Genomic DNA, 17,694 nt, shown 5'->3' with positions numbered 1-17,694 from the left:
AAAACAAACCCAAACTAAAAAATCCCAACCAAAATAAAACAAAAATTACCCCACACAACAAAACAAACAAAAAAAATCCTAAGTGAAAGTACATGCCTTCACTATGGTAATTTTCCCTTTTCTAGTAAGTATAAGGACACTGTATAACATAATGCTGGATTTTCACACTGGCCAGAGAAACAATGTGAGTGACAAGAGCTCCTGTCACAGCACACAGGACAGTGGATGCAGAAGTGGTGCTAAAAGTAGCTCCTCATTGTGCTGCTCTCCGTACAGTTCCACCCCAGCTCAGCAGTCTGACAGCTCCTGCTTTACTGCTGCTCTTTTGGAGATGAGATTGACAATCCCATGGAGTGTCTTGGTACAGGTGACAGCCACATTCAGCAGACCCTTGGGTGAGAGGATGGAGAATGAGCCACAGAAATGGCTGCAAAGCTCACAGGGCCCAGGCTGACAGCCTGAAGACTAAAACTTGGTATAAACTTCCAGCATGGCTTCTGGCCTGCAGGAATGACTGCTGGCTGTGATCCTGTCACGTGTGTCCATCCTGATCTGAAAGGATCTCCCAATGCCAAAGGATGACCTTTGGTTATTGATTCCTTTGCTGAGGTAGCCAAGAAAATAATATTCATTGCTGCCTGTTGCAGCAGTGTCACTGCCAGGGGGGACCTCTGGGGGCTTTGTCTTTGTGTAAGTCCATGGTGAGGTCACCTTCTTCTGCAAGCAAATGACAGGAAAGCAGAAGGTTCTTTGATCTCTGGTTTCCATGAGTTTTGTAAAAGTTCTCAGATACTGCAGCAGTGAACACAGTCTAAAACACAGCCCAGCTAGAGACGTGTGCCTTCAGGACATGGGATGATCATTTCAGACAGGTCACAGCCAGCCCTCTGGTGAGCTCCTTTTGCTGGGCTAGACTGAGGTCCACAGCACAGGACACTGCCTGGGGTGTCAGGATATTCACTTCAAAGGGCACCTGAGTTTAGTTTACAGTGAGCCTGGAAATGTGAATCCCTTTGCACTGATACACAGCAGAAAGAAATCTGAAAAACAACCTGAATCATTTACAACCAAAGCAATAATATCCCACTGCTCCACTGATAACACTAGAGATACAAACCAACAGCAACAAAACTGCTAGCCAGAAGTTCCAGAGAGTAATTTAAAACCACCTTGCTGATCTTGTGAGCACATATTCAACACAGAGAAAAGCACACCGAAGCAACTGTAATGTATAAAATAGTTTATTACTATAATAAATAAAATTAAACTTCTTTTTTTACAAATATTATTTGTGCTTGTTTAAAAATGTTGACTAGGGATACCATTAATGGAGGTGGCTGCATTTGTATCTGAAACATTCCCAGACAGTGCGTGTACGTACACACACTGCCTATCTACTGGCAGCTGCTTTGCTGACCACAAAAATAGTATCTACTCATTCTCTGTTTCTAGTCATGCTTCATTGAACAAAGTGACAAATGCAAAGAAAAAGAACTGAGAGTATTTGGTGGATTTCTGAAAGGATAAAAACAAGTGAAGTACATTGAAAAGCGCCAAAGCAACTGCATTAACTGCATATCAATCAAGTGTCCATGCAGTGGTGGCTAAATATTGAAACGCAGACAGGTCTCCAACAGATGTACAAATATTGATTGCATGTAGGTACAGTAATATAACACATTCATTGGAAAACTTGGTATTTCTTTATATAGCAGTTCATCCTGATACAAGATTATTGAACTTCTTTCATCTACAGCTAAAATGATTCTTTTTCTATGTTAGTGGTCACAGATTTAGTGGGAAGAAGAAAGAAACCCATAAGCTTTTCAGAACAGTTAGTGAAAACCCCGAACTGTTTTGTTAACATTAGGCATTTGGATCCAGTTAGAGAGATGTTCTGGGATTACACATCAAATATGTTTACACAACACTCAACAATCAGCTTGAAACAAATTACAGTTGCAGGTAAATTCACATTAGCTTTGTCGATCTGTAAAATAAGCCTCTGAAACACTTTTGCAATATGACAGGTTGGCTCCCTGATATACAAAAGTGTTTAGACAATAGCTATGTCTCTGTTTTATGAGGGGAGAGGGCAATTGGAGTAATTAATTATCCTAATAAGAAGGCAGTAAGTGGAGAAAGAAATGTGATTACCAGCAAGTGATTTCCATTAGATTTAGAAAGCTAATCAAAGTGCTTCATCTTTAGGCAACACTGTAAATACTACAGAACATTAAGAAGGAAGTAGAATGGAATCACAGTTTGAATTATATCACTTATGAAAGGGTCTTAAGGCTAAATGCTGGATATATCTTATTGCAAAAAAAGCTTTATTTTTATTTAATTGAGTCAATGCTTCCCACAATAATGTGGTCAAAATTATGTCAGATTGGAGGATACAGTATCCTACTGTGCCTCACCTCAAATTTCTGGAGCTCCCCCTGCATGGGACTCTCTCTAAAAGATTTGTCTTGATGCATCACAAGTGCAGCAAAAACACAGACTTTGTTATTGCCAATACACCCACAGGAGACTATGTGGAAATGAAAAATTCAGTAGAAGATGCTTTTTGCCACCTAACACCAGGACAAGAAAGCAGAGGTGCAGCAACCATGTGTTATGCTGCCCATGAGAAGAAGGATAGGCTCAGCACCTTTGAGACAGCCCCTGGTACCAGAAAAAAATAAATCCATCTATTCCACCATCTCTCTTGCAGGAAAAGCCATGATAAAGACTACCAGGACAGCTTGGCTTCAGAGATACTGTGAGCAACAAACACCAGCTTATAAGCCTTATCCCCACCAACTAGGATACAGCATTTTTCCAATTTCACATGGATTTCTCTTTCCTGACTATCATGACCCTCACCAGATCTTCTCTTAGTCACACTATTTACCAGACTCACAGTATGAACTTGAGGCCAGATAGAAAAATCAAAAATCATGGCCTTAAAAGTTCAACAGTTAACAAACAAGACACTAACAGGACACTCAGTGGATGTCTACTGGGAAGATTTAAGCTCCCTTCTTGGACTGGAATCAATGAGGAATGTGCTTTTACTTAACAGAAATGCAATCCATAGACTTATCTATACACAGATATTATATATATATATGTGTGTATGTACACGCATCTGCACAAGCGTAATCATACACCTTGTTGTTTATATAGTAAAGACAAATTACGTAGTCAAATTTTTCACAGATTGGTTAAGAGTGATTGAAAATATATCACCAGATAGTCACAGTAAGTATCTTGTTCAGTTCATTAAAGGGAAGTGCTGTAGAAACAGAGCATCGCCTCCGAAGCTGTTAAACAGGGTGTTCGCTGGGGCTCAGGGCAGAACTGTGGAAGAGATTTAAAGGAAGAATGGTGTTTTCAAAGTATATTTGTAATACCACACAGAAGTAAATGTATCTGAACAAGGTAGGGGTGAGGGCTGGGGTTTGCTTTTTTAATCCTTTTTCATGTGCTGCATATTTGTATTCTTTGTAACAATTTAAGCATGAACTTTCAGAAGTTCCCATTTGACCAAATCATAATACAGGCTCCTTCTCTCAACTACCTTCTTTTGGCTGAAATTTAATGACACCATATAGCCAAAACAGAGCACATCATCTCCTTTAGAATGATGCAGGTCGTTTAGCAGGTTGTTAAATGGCAGAAGCACAATGCCAGAACACAGTCAAAACTGAGGCTTTGGTTTTTGTTTGTTTTTTCCTTTATACTATCTACAAGCATTTGCTTGTGAAGGGGCAGAGTCTTATTTTCAGAGATCCTTCAGTTCTAAGCTGGAAAATAATTAAGTGAAAAGGCTTAGCCAACATGTAGAGAGGAACAAGAGAAAAAGGAAAAGCTGACAAATAAAATCAAAGAACTAATAACATTTATGATGGGTCCACATGCCATCCAGCCATAGGCATCTGTCTGAGTGTAAGGCTCAGTGGAGAAAGACAGATTTGTAACACAGGGGCTTAAAGGAGAAGTGCTGCATCAGCAGAGCCTGAGCACCATAGCACAGGTTCAGATTAGCCTGGGGTTCAAAGGAGTAGACATGGATTTGTTCATTTTTTAACCACTCAGTAGTCCAGGTAATCCAAATGCCAAAATTCATCCTAGACAGTATTTTTTTTCACATTCTCTTACAACAAATACAGGTTGCTCAGGGATGATGCACTCTCTTACAACCAGTTTTAGTGCCTGACTGTTCATAATAATGGGCCTAATCTCAGTTATAGCTGTACAGGTCTGACTGACACTGACTCCTGTCAGGGCTCACCTGGAGCAGACACCCTGAAGTGTCATTGTAAGAAGCAAGCAGAGTTTCTCTGCCATTTCATGACCATAACAAAGTTAAATTTGGCCATAATCTTCAAAGACATTAAGTTTTAAGCGGAATTCAAGTGTATGTTACAATCTTTGAGGGCTTTACAAATAATAAATGTCTTTATAAGCCATTGAAAGAGCCTGAAAAAAGCCTTAGAAAAGGACTGGGTTCACCCAACCGCTGTTATACAGGGTGGGGAGGAGTTTGGTATAATTCTGAGCATCAGGCAACACAAGGAGCATCCCCAGAAACTGGGGGCTTGTCTGCCTTTGTTCACAGGCCTGGGCAATTATTACAATTAGGGGGCTTCTGGGGCTGGTCCTGCTGGGATTCCAGGCTGGGCAATCAACAACAGCAGAATAACCTTTAACATATCCCTGAGGGCACACAAAAATACCACTGAGAAACATCAATTCAGTATCAGCAACAAAGGGCCAGGTAACCTGCAACTGCACATTTACTCTTAGGTTGGCACTGCAAGATTCTGGAGATACTAGGCACATTCTTGGGAGGTTGTACACATTTCCTCCCTTGTCCACCTGGGATAAGCTCAGGTCCATGTTTATCCAACTGCAGGTAAATGGGTGACACTTTCACAAAGGACTTGATAAGACCTTCAGCCTTTCAAAAACTTTATGAAGAAAAGTGTCATGAATATCATGCTGGTGAGGAATTTGCCTGGATCAGGAAACTGACTCCAAGGCAGTCTCTAAAAACTTGCTGGAAATCAGTTCCAAATCCTTGTGTATCAGTACACCTGGGGTTTACTTAGGTAGTAGTCACTGTCTAAGAAGACCAGAAAGAAAATAAATCATGACAAAGTTTCTCACAGAAACTGTGGATGGATGAGTTTCTCACAGAAACTGTGGATGCATGGGTTTCTGTGGCAGCCATGCCATTGCTGCTGCAGGTAACTGCTGCCACTTAGAGTGATTAAAGCACCAAACACAAACAGCGTGGCTTTGGTCAGAGAGTGCCTTCCTCAGCACTGCAGGTCTGCAGTGAGCAACTGGAAAAGACACCAGGTACCACTGGAAAAACCTAAACATAGAACCAGAAATAAGTTAAGGAAGTAGCTTCTTCGTTTCAGAGCAACTCACCTCCCTGCTTGCCTTTCCTTGTGGGAGGGAAGAAGGAAACCTATAGATTTGAACCTGAGAGCTGTTTCTCAGGAGTATTTAAATCCTTGGGTATGAATTCACAGTCTGTGGGCACCTCCATACCAAACCAAGGAGAAAGGCAATAAAAGCCAATCCTAAACCACCTGCCTCTGGCCTTAGAAATGGTGGTGCTGGCTTGGAATAATTGTTATCTTTGAGAGCAAGGGCAGTTACTGCAGGAACAGGTACAAACAAACCGTCTTGACAACAGGACCTGAGCTGGGAGCTTTGCACAGCACAGCCTCACCACTGTGCCAGTCATCTGTGGACGTCCTAGCTCCCCAGGGATGTCTGGCACTGTTCTGCATTGCACTGTGCAAGCATCAGGCCAGCAGAAATCATTAAAATTGATCGTGTTCCTTGCCTCTTCTGTACTTCACATGAACAAAAATCTCCCCCAAAAATCCTGTGTTTCTTTGTAAATGACTTAGTTCCAAGGAAAAAGAATGAGAGTTAACACACACAGCGTTAAGACCTGTTGACATGAAAGACGAAAACCCCTTGAAGTGTGGCATGGCACCATCCTTCTGAGATCTAAGCCACTGTTAAGCAGTGAACATACCAGAACAGTGGAGTGAATGTACTGTGAATATACACCTGTATCCAAAGGTGAGAACACAAGTCATGATACCATCTGTGCTACCCTATATGAATAATGAAGAATAGTTTTGGTAAAGTGCTTCAATCTTCCTCTGAAAAAAGTTATGAAAATATAAGTTTTGGAAACATCTCCTTCTTTAAGAAGCAGATCTCTTTGTTTCCTTGCTACAATAGCACTTGCATACAGTAAGCACTGAATTTCTGTCTCTACTATCCATTTGCTTCCAAGCTAGATTAGATCAGGAACAATACATCTGGATGTAGAGGAAAATGCCACCGTCTGAAACTGGTAAAAATTCTCTGAAAGCCTTTGGCTTCAATGAACATTATCAAAACAGAAACTTCTGAATAATAATTTAACAAGAATTAAAAGAGCAGATTCATAGCAGAACAGGACATAAATGCCACAGTATATTTTCATTGGGAGGCAAATCTGCAGGACCTGTTAGTGATGTTTCAAATATGTTGTGCCAAGGGCTGCCCTCAGGTACACTTCACACCCAACCCTCCAGCAGCTGGAGTTGAAAGCAGAAGTATCAAATGTTGAAAGACATCTGAGACAGAAGTTTTTTGAAAAAAACATAAAAAGGTTTGAAAAAACATATCCTTGATTCAGTAAATGACTGTGGAAGATCCCATTTATTAATAGATCTGAAATACTGTGGCTATTTTTGATGTTCCCAAATGTAATTGTTTTAGCAATATGTCAGTTTGAAATTAAAAAGTACAGTATTTTTTTCATCTTATTAGCCCTTCCTTGACTACCCAAAAGAAACTTAAGCACACAATGAAATACATGTCTCCTACTGCTCTTTGCATTATTACAGCTTTATGAAAATATACTGTGACATCCAATGTGCTGTAGAGGTGACTGAGACAGTGACAGCAGCAACAAAACAAAAAAACTAACAACCCACCAAACACTGAAAATATAAGCACCCTGGCAAGTGCTCATTCATATAGGCATAACCCAAGCTAAGGACATAAGGCATGCTCCAAAAACCTCAGAGATCACCTGGGGGTCACGGGGATGGCTGCTGCTGTCAGAATTCTTATTCCAACATCCCGAGGGAGAGAAGGGGGCTGGGGAGGGGAGGGGCGGGGGGGAAAAGAGGACAAAGGGAGGAAAGAAAAACTTTAGAAACTGTACCCTTGCTGTCAAAAAGGCTTCAAAGTCAGCTGCCATCTTGACATGAGGTTGCAATTCCTGTTACCATACCTTTTTAGACAGAGGGAACATGCTTAGTGAACGGATCCCTCACTTGTTTTCAAGAAAGATTAAATGTAAAGTGTTAGGGGGCTGTTTCTTTGTTTGTTGGTTTGTTTGTTTTTAAAAAGAAACACCTCAGCTAGCTCCAAACACGTCTTTTTCTGATTCTGGAGACTGGGGCCTTGATATTTCAAACAACTCCTGGGGTGACTGGGAGCTTCTTCTTGAGGTCAATATCCTAAGTATCTCAGCAAGCTGGTTTTCTATATTGGTCATTTTTGTGTTTAAAGCCTTGATGTCCTCTTTCAACTCATGTTTCACTTCTAGCATGGTGGCCTGAAGAGTCTGTTCTGGGATGGGATAAAAGGAATGCTTGACCTCGGTGAGGACAGGGCTGTGGTCCTGCGGGCTTCTCGTCTCCCCAGCGTTATCCAAGCGCAAGTCACTTTTTGTAATGCCACTGTCACAAGAGTCTGTCTTCTTCAGGGTAGCTTCTCCTGAAGCTTTAGTTCTCTCAGGTAAAGTCTCCATGGACTCTGCTTTAGAGACCTTGTTCCAGTCTTCACCCTTCCCACAGGCCTCCTTGAACTTGGCCCAGCCTTTCCGCCGGGGGTATTCCCCCGAGGCCTTGCAGGCCGCGTGCTCCGATGGCGGGGCCTGCAGCTTGGCCTGGTCGGAGGCCACGGAGGTGGAGGCAGGCTGGTAGGACACGGGCGTCGCCGGGCTCTCCCGGACTGTCACCACGCTGGCCTTGACCACGGCGCGAGCAGAGGATTGCTCCCCGACGGCATTGCCCTTCTCCACATCCAGCTCGTCCGGATCGCGGCCCCTCTCCGCCGCAAGCCGCGCTTCCTTCTGCTGCCTGAACCTCTGGAACAGCCGCCGCACCGGGTGGTCCGGGGGCAAGATCAGAGGCGCTTCGTTCTTCCTCTTCATCCTCTCCTCTTCTTCCCGCTTGACATCGCTGATTTTCCGGAACACAATCTGCAGGGGGAAAGAGATTTTACTCTGTGATTAACTGCACGCTTGTTAAGGGGGAAAAGTTGGAGAAAGAATTGTTTGAAAGAATCTATTTAAACTGAGACTTGCACAACCTCTGCACATTTATAGCAACGTTTTCAAATGTCTTACGTTGTGTGGAACATGGTTTAGTTCATTATTTAAGAGCAGACACCATCTGTCTTACAACACCAGGAAGAAAATAAAAACAGAAGAAAAATACTTCTCCAACTCTGACAATCAGAGCAAGGCAGTGCCATTGTAAATATAATGATCCCAGGAAGATATTTGTTCTATTTTGTGTTAAAAAGTGACTTCTTGTATTTGTTTTCCTGACTCTATGGTTTAGTACCAAGTTTCTAATGTTACAGAGCCATTCCCATCAGTCTCATCTCAGAGCTCACTCACTGCAAATGATCTGATACTATTTTAGTGCAGCTTGGCCACTCATGGTGCCAGTACAGCAGAGACTACTCTGGACTCTTCAACAGCAGTTTGCAAAGCGCTTCTTGCCCTCCCTCCCTCCCACAAATTCTTTTAGAAGCAACGTGCAGTTTAAGGATGCAAAGCTTGAGTCAATCCCAAAGCCAGGGGCACAAGGACAATGGGAGATGGGCTTGACAAGACATGGGGTAGCTGCTCATGGCTTGATTACCTCAGAAGCTTGTAGAGCTTCATGTCTTAATTTATCTCTTTATTTCTATGCAAAAGAGAACATTTTTGCACAAAGAAGCATTAATTTTCCATCTATCCTCCTAATTGTATCTTCCTGAGCCTCTAAGGCTAAGTGATCTCCACAGGAGCAGCCCAAGGATCCCACAGTACTGAAAAAAGTCTCACAGCATCTCAACCTGTAGCCAGGCAAGGTTTCTTCCTTGCATGTGATGGAAATACATTCCCTTCAAAAATTCTGTGCATTTTACATCAGTATTGGTATTTTCCAGGCCAACCCAAAAACTCCACTCTGGCACTAATGAAGAACCAGTAAGTTGCCTAGTTTGAAAATGAGAGGTCCCCAAAGCTGAAGTTTCCAGTACAGAGGGTAAAAGATGCAGCCCACAGCTTCTTCTGAACACTGATACCTAATCCCTTTAGCTGCTTTGGGGAAAATCCACTTAAAGACCTTACACTTCAATGCAGAAATAACTTTGAGATTCAAATCATTATTAGGAAATGTGTAAATAAACCCATCCCTCTGTTGCAGACAAATTTAAATTAAACTAAAGTTAATAAGCACTTCTTCACTGGCACACACAAAATGAATGTTTCTCCAGACTCCAGTGCTTCTTGACAGTTTTGTCATTGTGGAGCAGAGAAAAAACCATCTTAACAGTGCATCTTTGGAAGGAAGAAGTTGTCAGACTTGGCAGCATTTCCTAAATACAAAAGAATAAAATTAGCAGGAAGGATATTTTATTTCCAAGCTGTAATTAGGAAACTAAATATGAGATAAGAATAAGAAAACAGGGTACTTGACAGTCTTTTTTTTCTTCCCTCCAGGAAACTCATTCTGCAATGAGCTCAGTAGAAAGTGGACAAAGCAGTGTAATCCCTAGAAGTGAAAGAATAGCACTCACAGTGAAGGGAATTCAATGCAGTCCTGCAGGCCAATGGCTTCCCACACACTGGCAATTTCCCACTTTACCTGAGGGATGAGTGCCAGCCCAGTGTCAGGACAACTGCCCCTCTTGCTCTGCTGGAGCCAAGTGACGCCAGGCAGGGTCCCAGGGGGTCACTCCAGCAGCATCCTGAGGCTGGCTCTGGGGGCACAAAGCCCAAGCACACCAAGGCAGCCACCTGACCAAGCCAAGTCAATTTGTCCCTGCAAAACTCTGTGTCCCCAAGCCTTCCCTCTCCTGGGGTTTGTATGCTAGGTGTGGATATCCACATCTGTGCCAGATGTAGCTAACAGGGCCCACTTTGTACAAAAGCACGTTGTCTTGGTCTGACCTATGGATCAGGACTTGCCTTAAATGCTCAGAAGGGATGTGTGGCTGACTGGTACAGCGGTCACACTCACAAGGAACATCAGGGAAGGCTTTTCAGACGCAGAGGCCAGGATGCTTTGCAGAGTCCGTGTCTGGGCCAGCCCCTGCTCCACATAACCCAATCAGCACTCGTCTGGAAAGCACTTGAACATCTCTTGCTATTTAATGCTTGGTTTTTGCAACATAAATGGGTAAGTTATGTGACAGAAGCTGTCTCTGCTACAGGACCATGCAGGAGAGACTGCAATGACCAAGTCTCAAGCAATCAATGCCATATTAACAGCCTGGCCCAGACCATATTAGCCCTAGCCACTGCACCTCAGGCAGTTAGTTGCCAGATCTCTGTGGTGGAATGCAGAAAGGTGAGCACTGACGGACAAGCTGTTGGCAGCACTTACCCACCCACAGCCCCCACTGCTCCCCATGGCACTGCCTGGAGAGCCTCCCTTGTTGATGCCTGGCACACTTGGCCATGGAGGAGCTGCCATCAGCCTTCCCATTGTGTGGTGGCCAGCCTGAGAGACCCAAACACACCCTCCCTGCTTTGCTTTTGGGAGATCCCACTGCAGCAGGAACAGGAGTGTGTGTGGAAGGAGATGTATAAACCTTGCCTTTGCCATGGCTACTGCCACCACGCTAATGAGACCCCTGATTTCCATTTCCACAAGGACTTACACCAGCTCCAAGGGAAGTGTACCGAGGCAGCAGCCACTGCATGAATGCAGAAATGCAGCCCTTGGGTCTCCCACCCTGCCTGACATCTTCTACAGATACCCATTTATGTGGCAAGCTGTGCTCACATGGTGCAAGTCAAACATACACACATTTGCCAGGGGACGTCCCTCCAACTCTTGGGTTGGGTTGGGCTCCTTTTACCTGACTCCTGAGACACTGGAGAAACAGCTGTCAGAGAGCAACTTCTCTTTGGGAAGCTCAGACAAAGCTGTCACTTGTCTCCCTTTTTGCAAGTTCCCCAAAGCCGTATTTTCTCCAGACAGCTCCATATTTATGCTGCTGTAAGCAAAAATACTATAGCTATGCAAAACTCAGCAGTAATTGAAAATTAATTCATAAACTCCATTTTGGATTTTCCTCTGCCTTTTTTTAAAGATTAAATGCTCCTTATAAATAAAAATACACATAACTTTAAAGTGGACTCTTTTCTTACAAATGCTAAGGAAAATACTGTTTTCAAGTGGTTTATCTTCAGCAGCAGCCAAGTTATTCAGAAAATCTGGTTGGTATGCCAATGGATGTACACCTGCTCCCACAAGCAGTAAGAGTACAAAGGAAAAGAAAATAGATTTCATTTGTTATAAGGAAGAAAAGTCTGGACTTACACAGAAATTTTCACATGGAATTTGATAGGGCTACAAATATGGACCTTAATTAAAGTTAAAACCCAAAATATTGTGGCAAAGATCCCAAGCTAGCTTTTAGAATAGTACCTCTTTAACCCTTTCTCCAAGCATTCATGTCTGTCTGGGAAGGGACAGAGCTTTATACCCTAAAAATCTCCTAGGCCATGTATCATACACTGCTCAAACACAGGGGACTTCACAAATTATGCAGTGCTCCAGAACACTGCACTCTTCAAGACCTAAGCACACAGGTCCCACAGAAAAAACCTAGTGGGAGCATTTTAACAGGATGTCAAGACCAAAAGATGGACCAAGAACCTGAATTGAGATGAAATAACATGAAATTTAAACACCAGACCTAAAGCTGCATATTTCACACCTCCAATCTCAAACCTCACTTCATAATTCTGCTTTTATTAAAAAGGTGCTAAATCTTGTACCTCCACAGGGAAGCTGCCCAAGCTGCCAGAAGCTGGAGTATTGTGGAGGTATCAGCCTAGATTTGCCAAAACCTTGAAAAATAGCCCTGTTAGGCACAGATTCTTGCAATTGTATGAACATTTAACCAAGGCATGCAGTGATGATGATTCAATAAAAATTTCATTTTTTTGGAAAATTCACTCAGAGACAAGCGGAGAAATGCACTGACACATCCTGGTGCACTCCTGCTCCCCTGTATCCCTACAGACCTTTGACAGAATGCTCTCTGTGACCATATTCCTGCTTGTATAGGAGTCCTGTCCAAGAAAGAAAGATGGGGTTACAATAAGCACTTTTCCCTTTCCTCAGTATTACCTAGTTGTGAAATCTCAAGTGACTTTGGGTAAAAACTCTGCCTCTTTTGAATCATCATAGAATTTTCAAGTTGTATTTCTAGAATAGATGTTTTTACAGATTAAAGTCAAAGTATTAAAAAAAATGAGGTAGACATAATTAAATACTTGGTTGTGAAATGTGGAGTACCCAGCACTGAAACCCAAGCATAATTTAAATATCAGAGTATGGACATTATTTTTGAATATGACTTTCATAATTTCTTTATGATAAGACCAGGAGAGCAGATGGCATTGTGACCCCCAAGATTAAGGCAGGCCATAGGATTGCTCTGAAGGGGAATTCCCTGGGAGGAATCTTGTTACCACTAGATTTCATCTTCTAGAAAAACATCCAATTTGATGGCAATAAAGAATCCATCATGACATCTTGATGAAACATTGCTTCAATTTTTGATTCAAGGCTAAGTTTCATAGAATAATAGGATCATAGAATGGTTTGGGTTGGAAGGGACCTTAAAGATCATCTAGTTCCAACCTCTCTGCCATGGGCAGAGAGAGCTTTCACTAGACCAGGTTGCTCAGAGCTCCAGCCAACCTAGTCCTGAATGCTTCCAGGAATGGGGCATCCACAGCTTCTCTGACAACTCTCACAGTGAAGAATTTTTTCCTATTATCTAATCTAGACCGACTCTCTTTCCATTTGAATCCATTCCCCTTGTCCTGTCACTACAGGCTCTTGTAAGAAGTCCTTCTCCATCATTCTTGTAGGTTCCCTTCAGGTACTGGCAGGCTACAATTAGGTTGCCCCAAATCTTCTCTTCTCCAGGCTGAACAATCCCACTTCTCTCAGCCTTTCCTCATGGGAGAGGTGCTCTACTATGTTGTCCACTGTCAGTAGCTGTTCTTGTTACAAACAGCCCACTGTTGGCTGTTCACAAACCCCACCAGAAGGATGCTGCCTGCCAAGTCATGGCAAGTCATGTTCTTTGCCTCTCCTCACACTGCCAGAAAGGCAATCAACAGAAGGGCAAGGCAGGAATATTGTATTAGCCACCAGACTATGGACTTGCATGCCAACACTGCATGAGACAGACTTAAAGATCAGGGGATGCTACATTTAGGCATATTGTGATGTATTGAAAACCTTACCCTGCAAATGCTGAGAGACCTGCCTGCACCTGCAATGAAAGGATCTTTTCGTCTTGTGCAAAAACATCCAAGTTTTTTTTTCAACTTTGATTTGTAAGAACTGATCCAAGGCCCACAGGAATAGATAGAAGTAGGATTTCATCACGTTTTGAATCAGACTGTCATCATGGAGTTACAATTATGAGGCTTCTAGCCACAAAGCTGCTGCTATTATTAGCTCTGCCAGCTTCCCTTCTTTCCACCTCTACAGCATGCACAAATACTGCAAGATTTGGCAGGTCTTCCTCAGCATAACAGCAAGTAGCATGGCATTTTTCTCTGGTGCTTAATAATTCTCTTTGATAGATGCAGAAACATTCCCAGAGTCTGGAAGTGCCAAATATCATAAACAATTAAAAGCTTAAAATTACTTCATACAGTGCTCACAGAAAATGAACTTAAGCGTGAGGAAAACAATCATGAAAAGGCATTCATTATTACACAGTCCATCCAGGATCTGCCAAGAACTGATGAAAATATCTTCAGGCTGATGTTAGTCCGATGAAAATTGGATCCAATCTTTCCTCCTTTTTTATTTCTTTTTTTTTTTTTTAAGAAGCAAAAGGGGAGGAAAAATAGAGAGACAGAAGGCTCAACAATAAAAACGCTTTTGACACTGATGTTAAAGAAACCAAAGCTGCACGTGATCAACATAGAGTGTGATGATGAGGAATCCCTATAGCAGTGTATTAGCAGGTGTCAGGGCAAAAGGAGCCTGTGTCTTTTACAATTTTATGGGATGGCTTGTCAGAAAGGAGGGAATCACTGGTCCTACTTTCTCATTAAATACAGGGTCAAGAGAATGTACAATAATGTTGCAGATGTCATTAAGTTCTCTCTAGCTTTACTGTCCATAACAGCACAATTTCATCCCTGCTTCTGAAGAGGAAGGAGCTTCTCTCCAGCTAAGGCCACATCCCTTCTGGGCACTCTCAAATATTTCTAGTTTTGATTAATTATCTGAAAATTCAAAGCAAACTAAGATTCAGAAGGTCCTGGCAGTGGGGCTGTACAGGAGTGCTGGTGTCAGCAAACCTCAGGGATCCCTGGGAGACACAAAGCCCAAGGGCCAACATGCGGATGGGCACAGCCCCTTGTGCTGTGGGGTGTCATCATCCTGCCCTTCAGACAGAGCAGTACCCAGTTACTTTTCAAAAACCAGACTTCTGTGCACTTCATTAATAAACAAGTGCTCAGAAGAGACACAACTTCATCATTTCATGAACATCCAGGCTACCCAGATGAACAAGGAAACAAGGATTTCAGTCTCTACAGAACAACATCTGGGCTAAATGTTACTGTCAGGAGCACTATCAGCTTCAACAGTGCTGAAATTCTTCTCTGTGACAGCCTGCTTTGTAGCCTGATTACAAATTCTAGAAATATCAACTCAGATATTAGTGTTTAATCGTGTCACTATTACTTATTTAGAAGTTCTACACAACTCAAGGCCTTACTCCTCTATGTCAAACTCCTCATTCTAATTCAGGTTTACAGGCTGTGCAAGTGTTGAGTGAAAAGGGAAAAGCTTTTACAAAAATACTACTGAAAACAAGACAGAACTATGTCTAAAGCAATTAGTGGAAATAATAAAAAAACCCTGCCTGATCTGCAACAAGAGTCCCTAGCAGGTTTTGTGGCACTAAGAGATGTCTCTTCCCCAAAACAGATTTCAAAACACTGTCAACAGTAAACTTAGACAACTGCAAAACTAAAAACCACACAGGTTTGAACAGACACAATTACAGCACATTATAGCTCACTTAGCAACCTCCTTCACTAATATAGAAAGGAAGCAAGAGAAACAGGGAAAAAGAAACCACTGAAATACATATATTGCTAAAGTTCTACTAGAACTTCATTATTCTGAGATGAAAAGTAGCTGTGACAAGCAAATACTTAATGTGCAAACAAGAGCTTAGGGAAATTATGCCAGATCTGAGTGGTGGAATGTTATATCCCCTGAGAACTACTACGTCCATCAAAATGTGAAATGCTCTGAAGGACCTTCTTGTTTCTAGTAAATGAGGAAAAAAAGAATGTTTATGGGGTTTGACAGCCAACTGTCAGCAGTTTCTAGCAGCAACTCCTATAAAATACTATTTTCATGTTTGTTTGGGGTTTTTTTTTGCATTGTTTTGATTTTTTTAATCTTCTTTTTTAGCACATGGAGTGCTTTTCTAGCTGTGGGCAGACATCAGACATGCTACCAATTCGTGTAGTGTCATCTTTTATTCCAGATCAACATACTACCTGCATTCTTGGGCAGACAACACTGCCTCAAAAACTGCTTTAAGGAGAGCCCAAGGCACAGCAGGAACTTACCTCTCTGTCACCTAAATTACAACTCTACAAAACGTCATATAATCTGTACAACGTGCTTTCTCAGGACTCAGAGTCTGTTTCTCCAAGCTCCCTGTGGCTTGCTGCCATTTACTAAGTGTTTTCTGGAAGAAACCAAGCAATTTGTGAGAGTCAAGGATTTGGGATTTTTTTTCCCATCTCTAACTAAGACACAATTTCACTTGAGATCTGAAATGGATGCAGAGGTCGTAGAGCTGAGAAAAGCAATGATATGTTGAGGGAATAGTTAAATTGTACAGTTTGCTTTCTGTGATTACATTTTGGATACTAGCTTGCCATTAAGATAATTTCCTCTTAGCTACTGTCTTCATTCCCTTGTTTTTCCTTCTGCTTTCACTTATCTGCTTTATGTCATTAGGCTTACAGTGATTGACAGGTATTTTATTTTCCAAGAGAGGAATCAAATGCATTTTCAAATGTATTCAAATTAATCAGAGCTTACCAAGAGCTTACAAGTCATTCAGCTACCTTCGAATGCCCACTCACAAACCAATCCACACAAATACAATGAATGCTCCGTGCTCCCAATGCACAAGGGCTGTGCAGCTCTCGAAATTATAAATCGAGAATTACACTCAGATGAAAGTTGCCTGCATAAATTGCCTAAGATAACATGAACTCTCTTTTAATGTGTCTCTCTCTGAGTTGACAGGCCTAAAGTTCAGCTATAATATTGAAGAAAAGCAAACTAACCTGCAGCCCTGCACAGAAAGAGAATAAATCTTCTACCCAAGTAGGAGGCCCAGTATGGTTGCACAGTCATGCACAGCCAAGCACCCAGTGCCACCCAACTGGTCTGTCCTTTCCCTGTTCAAAAGCGTGGATAACATTATGTGAGAAGGAAAGAAACTACCTGTAACTGAATGAGAATCAGCAACAGAAAAAGTGCATTGCTCACCATTTCCCAAAGCAGCTGTCAAACCCTTGCAGCCCCAACAGTCAGGAGCTTAAAACCTTGAAGGGAAGACAAGAATTGACTGTAGTGAGGTGTTTCAGATCTTTTAATTACAAAAGCTCCTCTAAACTCTCAGTTCCTAGAAACAATCTCTGCCAGTTTCCCACAGCCCAGCTGCAGCTGGTGATGGTGAGGGCCCCGTCTCCCTTATCAGTTGTCAATACTGATAGCTGTCCTCCCATCCACTAAATCCACAGGTGAGATAATTAAAATAGCCAAGGACTGGCTCGTCCCTCCAAGTAACTTCACAGAGAATCCTTTAGAGCTGAATTTCTTGATTTTGTTTCAGGTATTTTAGTTCTGTAAAAGCAGACACATGTTCCATGCTGAAGGCAGATTCCAATACTGGCAGAGGTAGGTGATTTCTATCTATCTTATCAGTATATTTCATTCACACTTCTCCAAGCGTTTTATAGCAATTTCTCAATCCTTCCAATAGGAACAATGCCATTATTTTTATTACTGATACGGTACCAATGCTTAGGGTTTTATTGGGCTTTCAGTTTATACACAAACAGAGCAAAATGTCATTATTCAATGAGGTTAAATGACCTGCTCATGGGAAGACATCACAGGCCCAGCGCATATTGCAGTGTCTCATGTCAGCCACACAAGTATTTATCAGCAGTTTGAACTGTTACTCGTGCAAGACATCTTTTCTGATACAACTGGTGAGAGTTCACCCTTACAAGTTTCAGATAAGAGATCCTCAATACAATTTGTCCAGTGATTTCAGGAATTTCACTAATTTCTCCTGAAGTAA

At 42.1% G+C, this 17,694-nt stretch overlaps 1 protein-coding gene across 1 annotated transcript in view; it reads right to left on the bottom strand.

Moving 5' to 3' along the window:
- Nucleotides 1-6,789: 6,789 nt before the first annotated feature.
- KCNH1 (potassium voltage-gated channel subfamily H member 1) overlaps nt 6,790-17,694 on the bottom strand; it is a 162,862-nt gene continuing 151,957 nt past the window's right edge. Inside the window, exon 10 of the mRNA XM_005416174.2 lies at nt 6,790-8,284. Within this exon, the coding sequence (XP_005416231.1) occupies nt 7,436-8,284 (849 nt within the window). The 3' untranslated portion in view covers nt 6,790-7,435. The remainder of the gene's footprint in view (nt 8,285-17,694) is intronic.

This window comes from Geospiza fortis, unplaced genomic scaffold (genome assembly GCF_000277835.1).
Source record: "Geospiza fortis unplaced genomic scaffold, GeoFor_1.0 scaffold41, whole genome shotgun sequence".
In the NCBI taxonomy this organism is placed as follows: Eukaryota; Metazoa; Chordata; class Aves; order Passeriformes; family Thraupidae; genus Geospiza; species Geospiza fortis.
The sequence above is the reverse complement of the archived record's forward strand: the minus strand, read 5'-3'. Positions and strand labels throughout refer to the sequence as shown.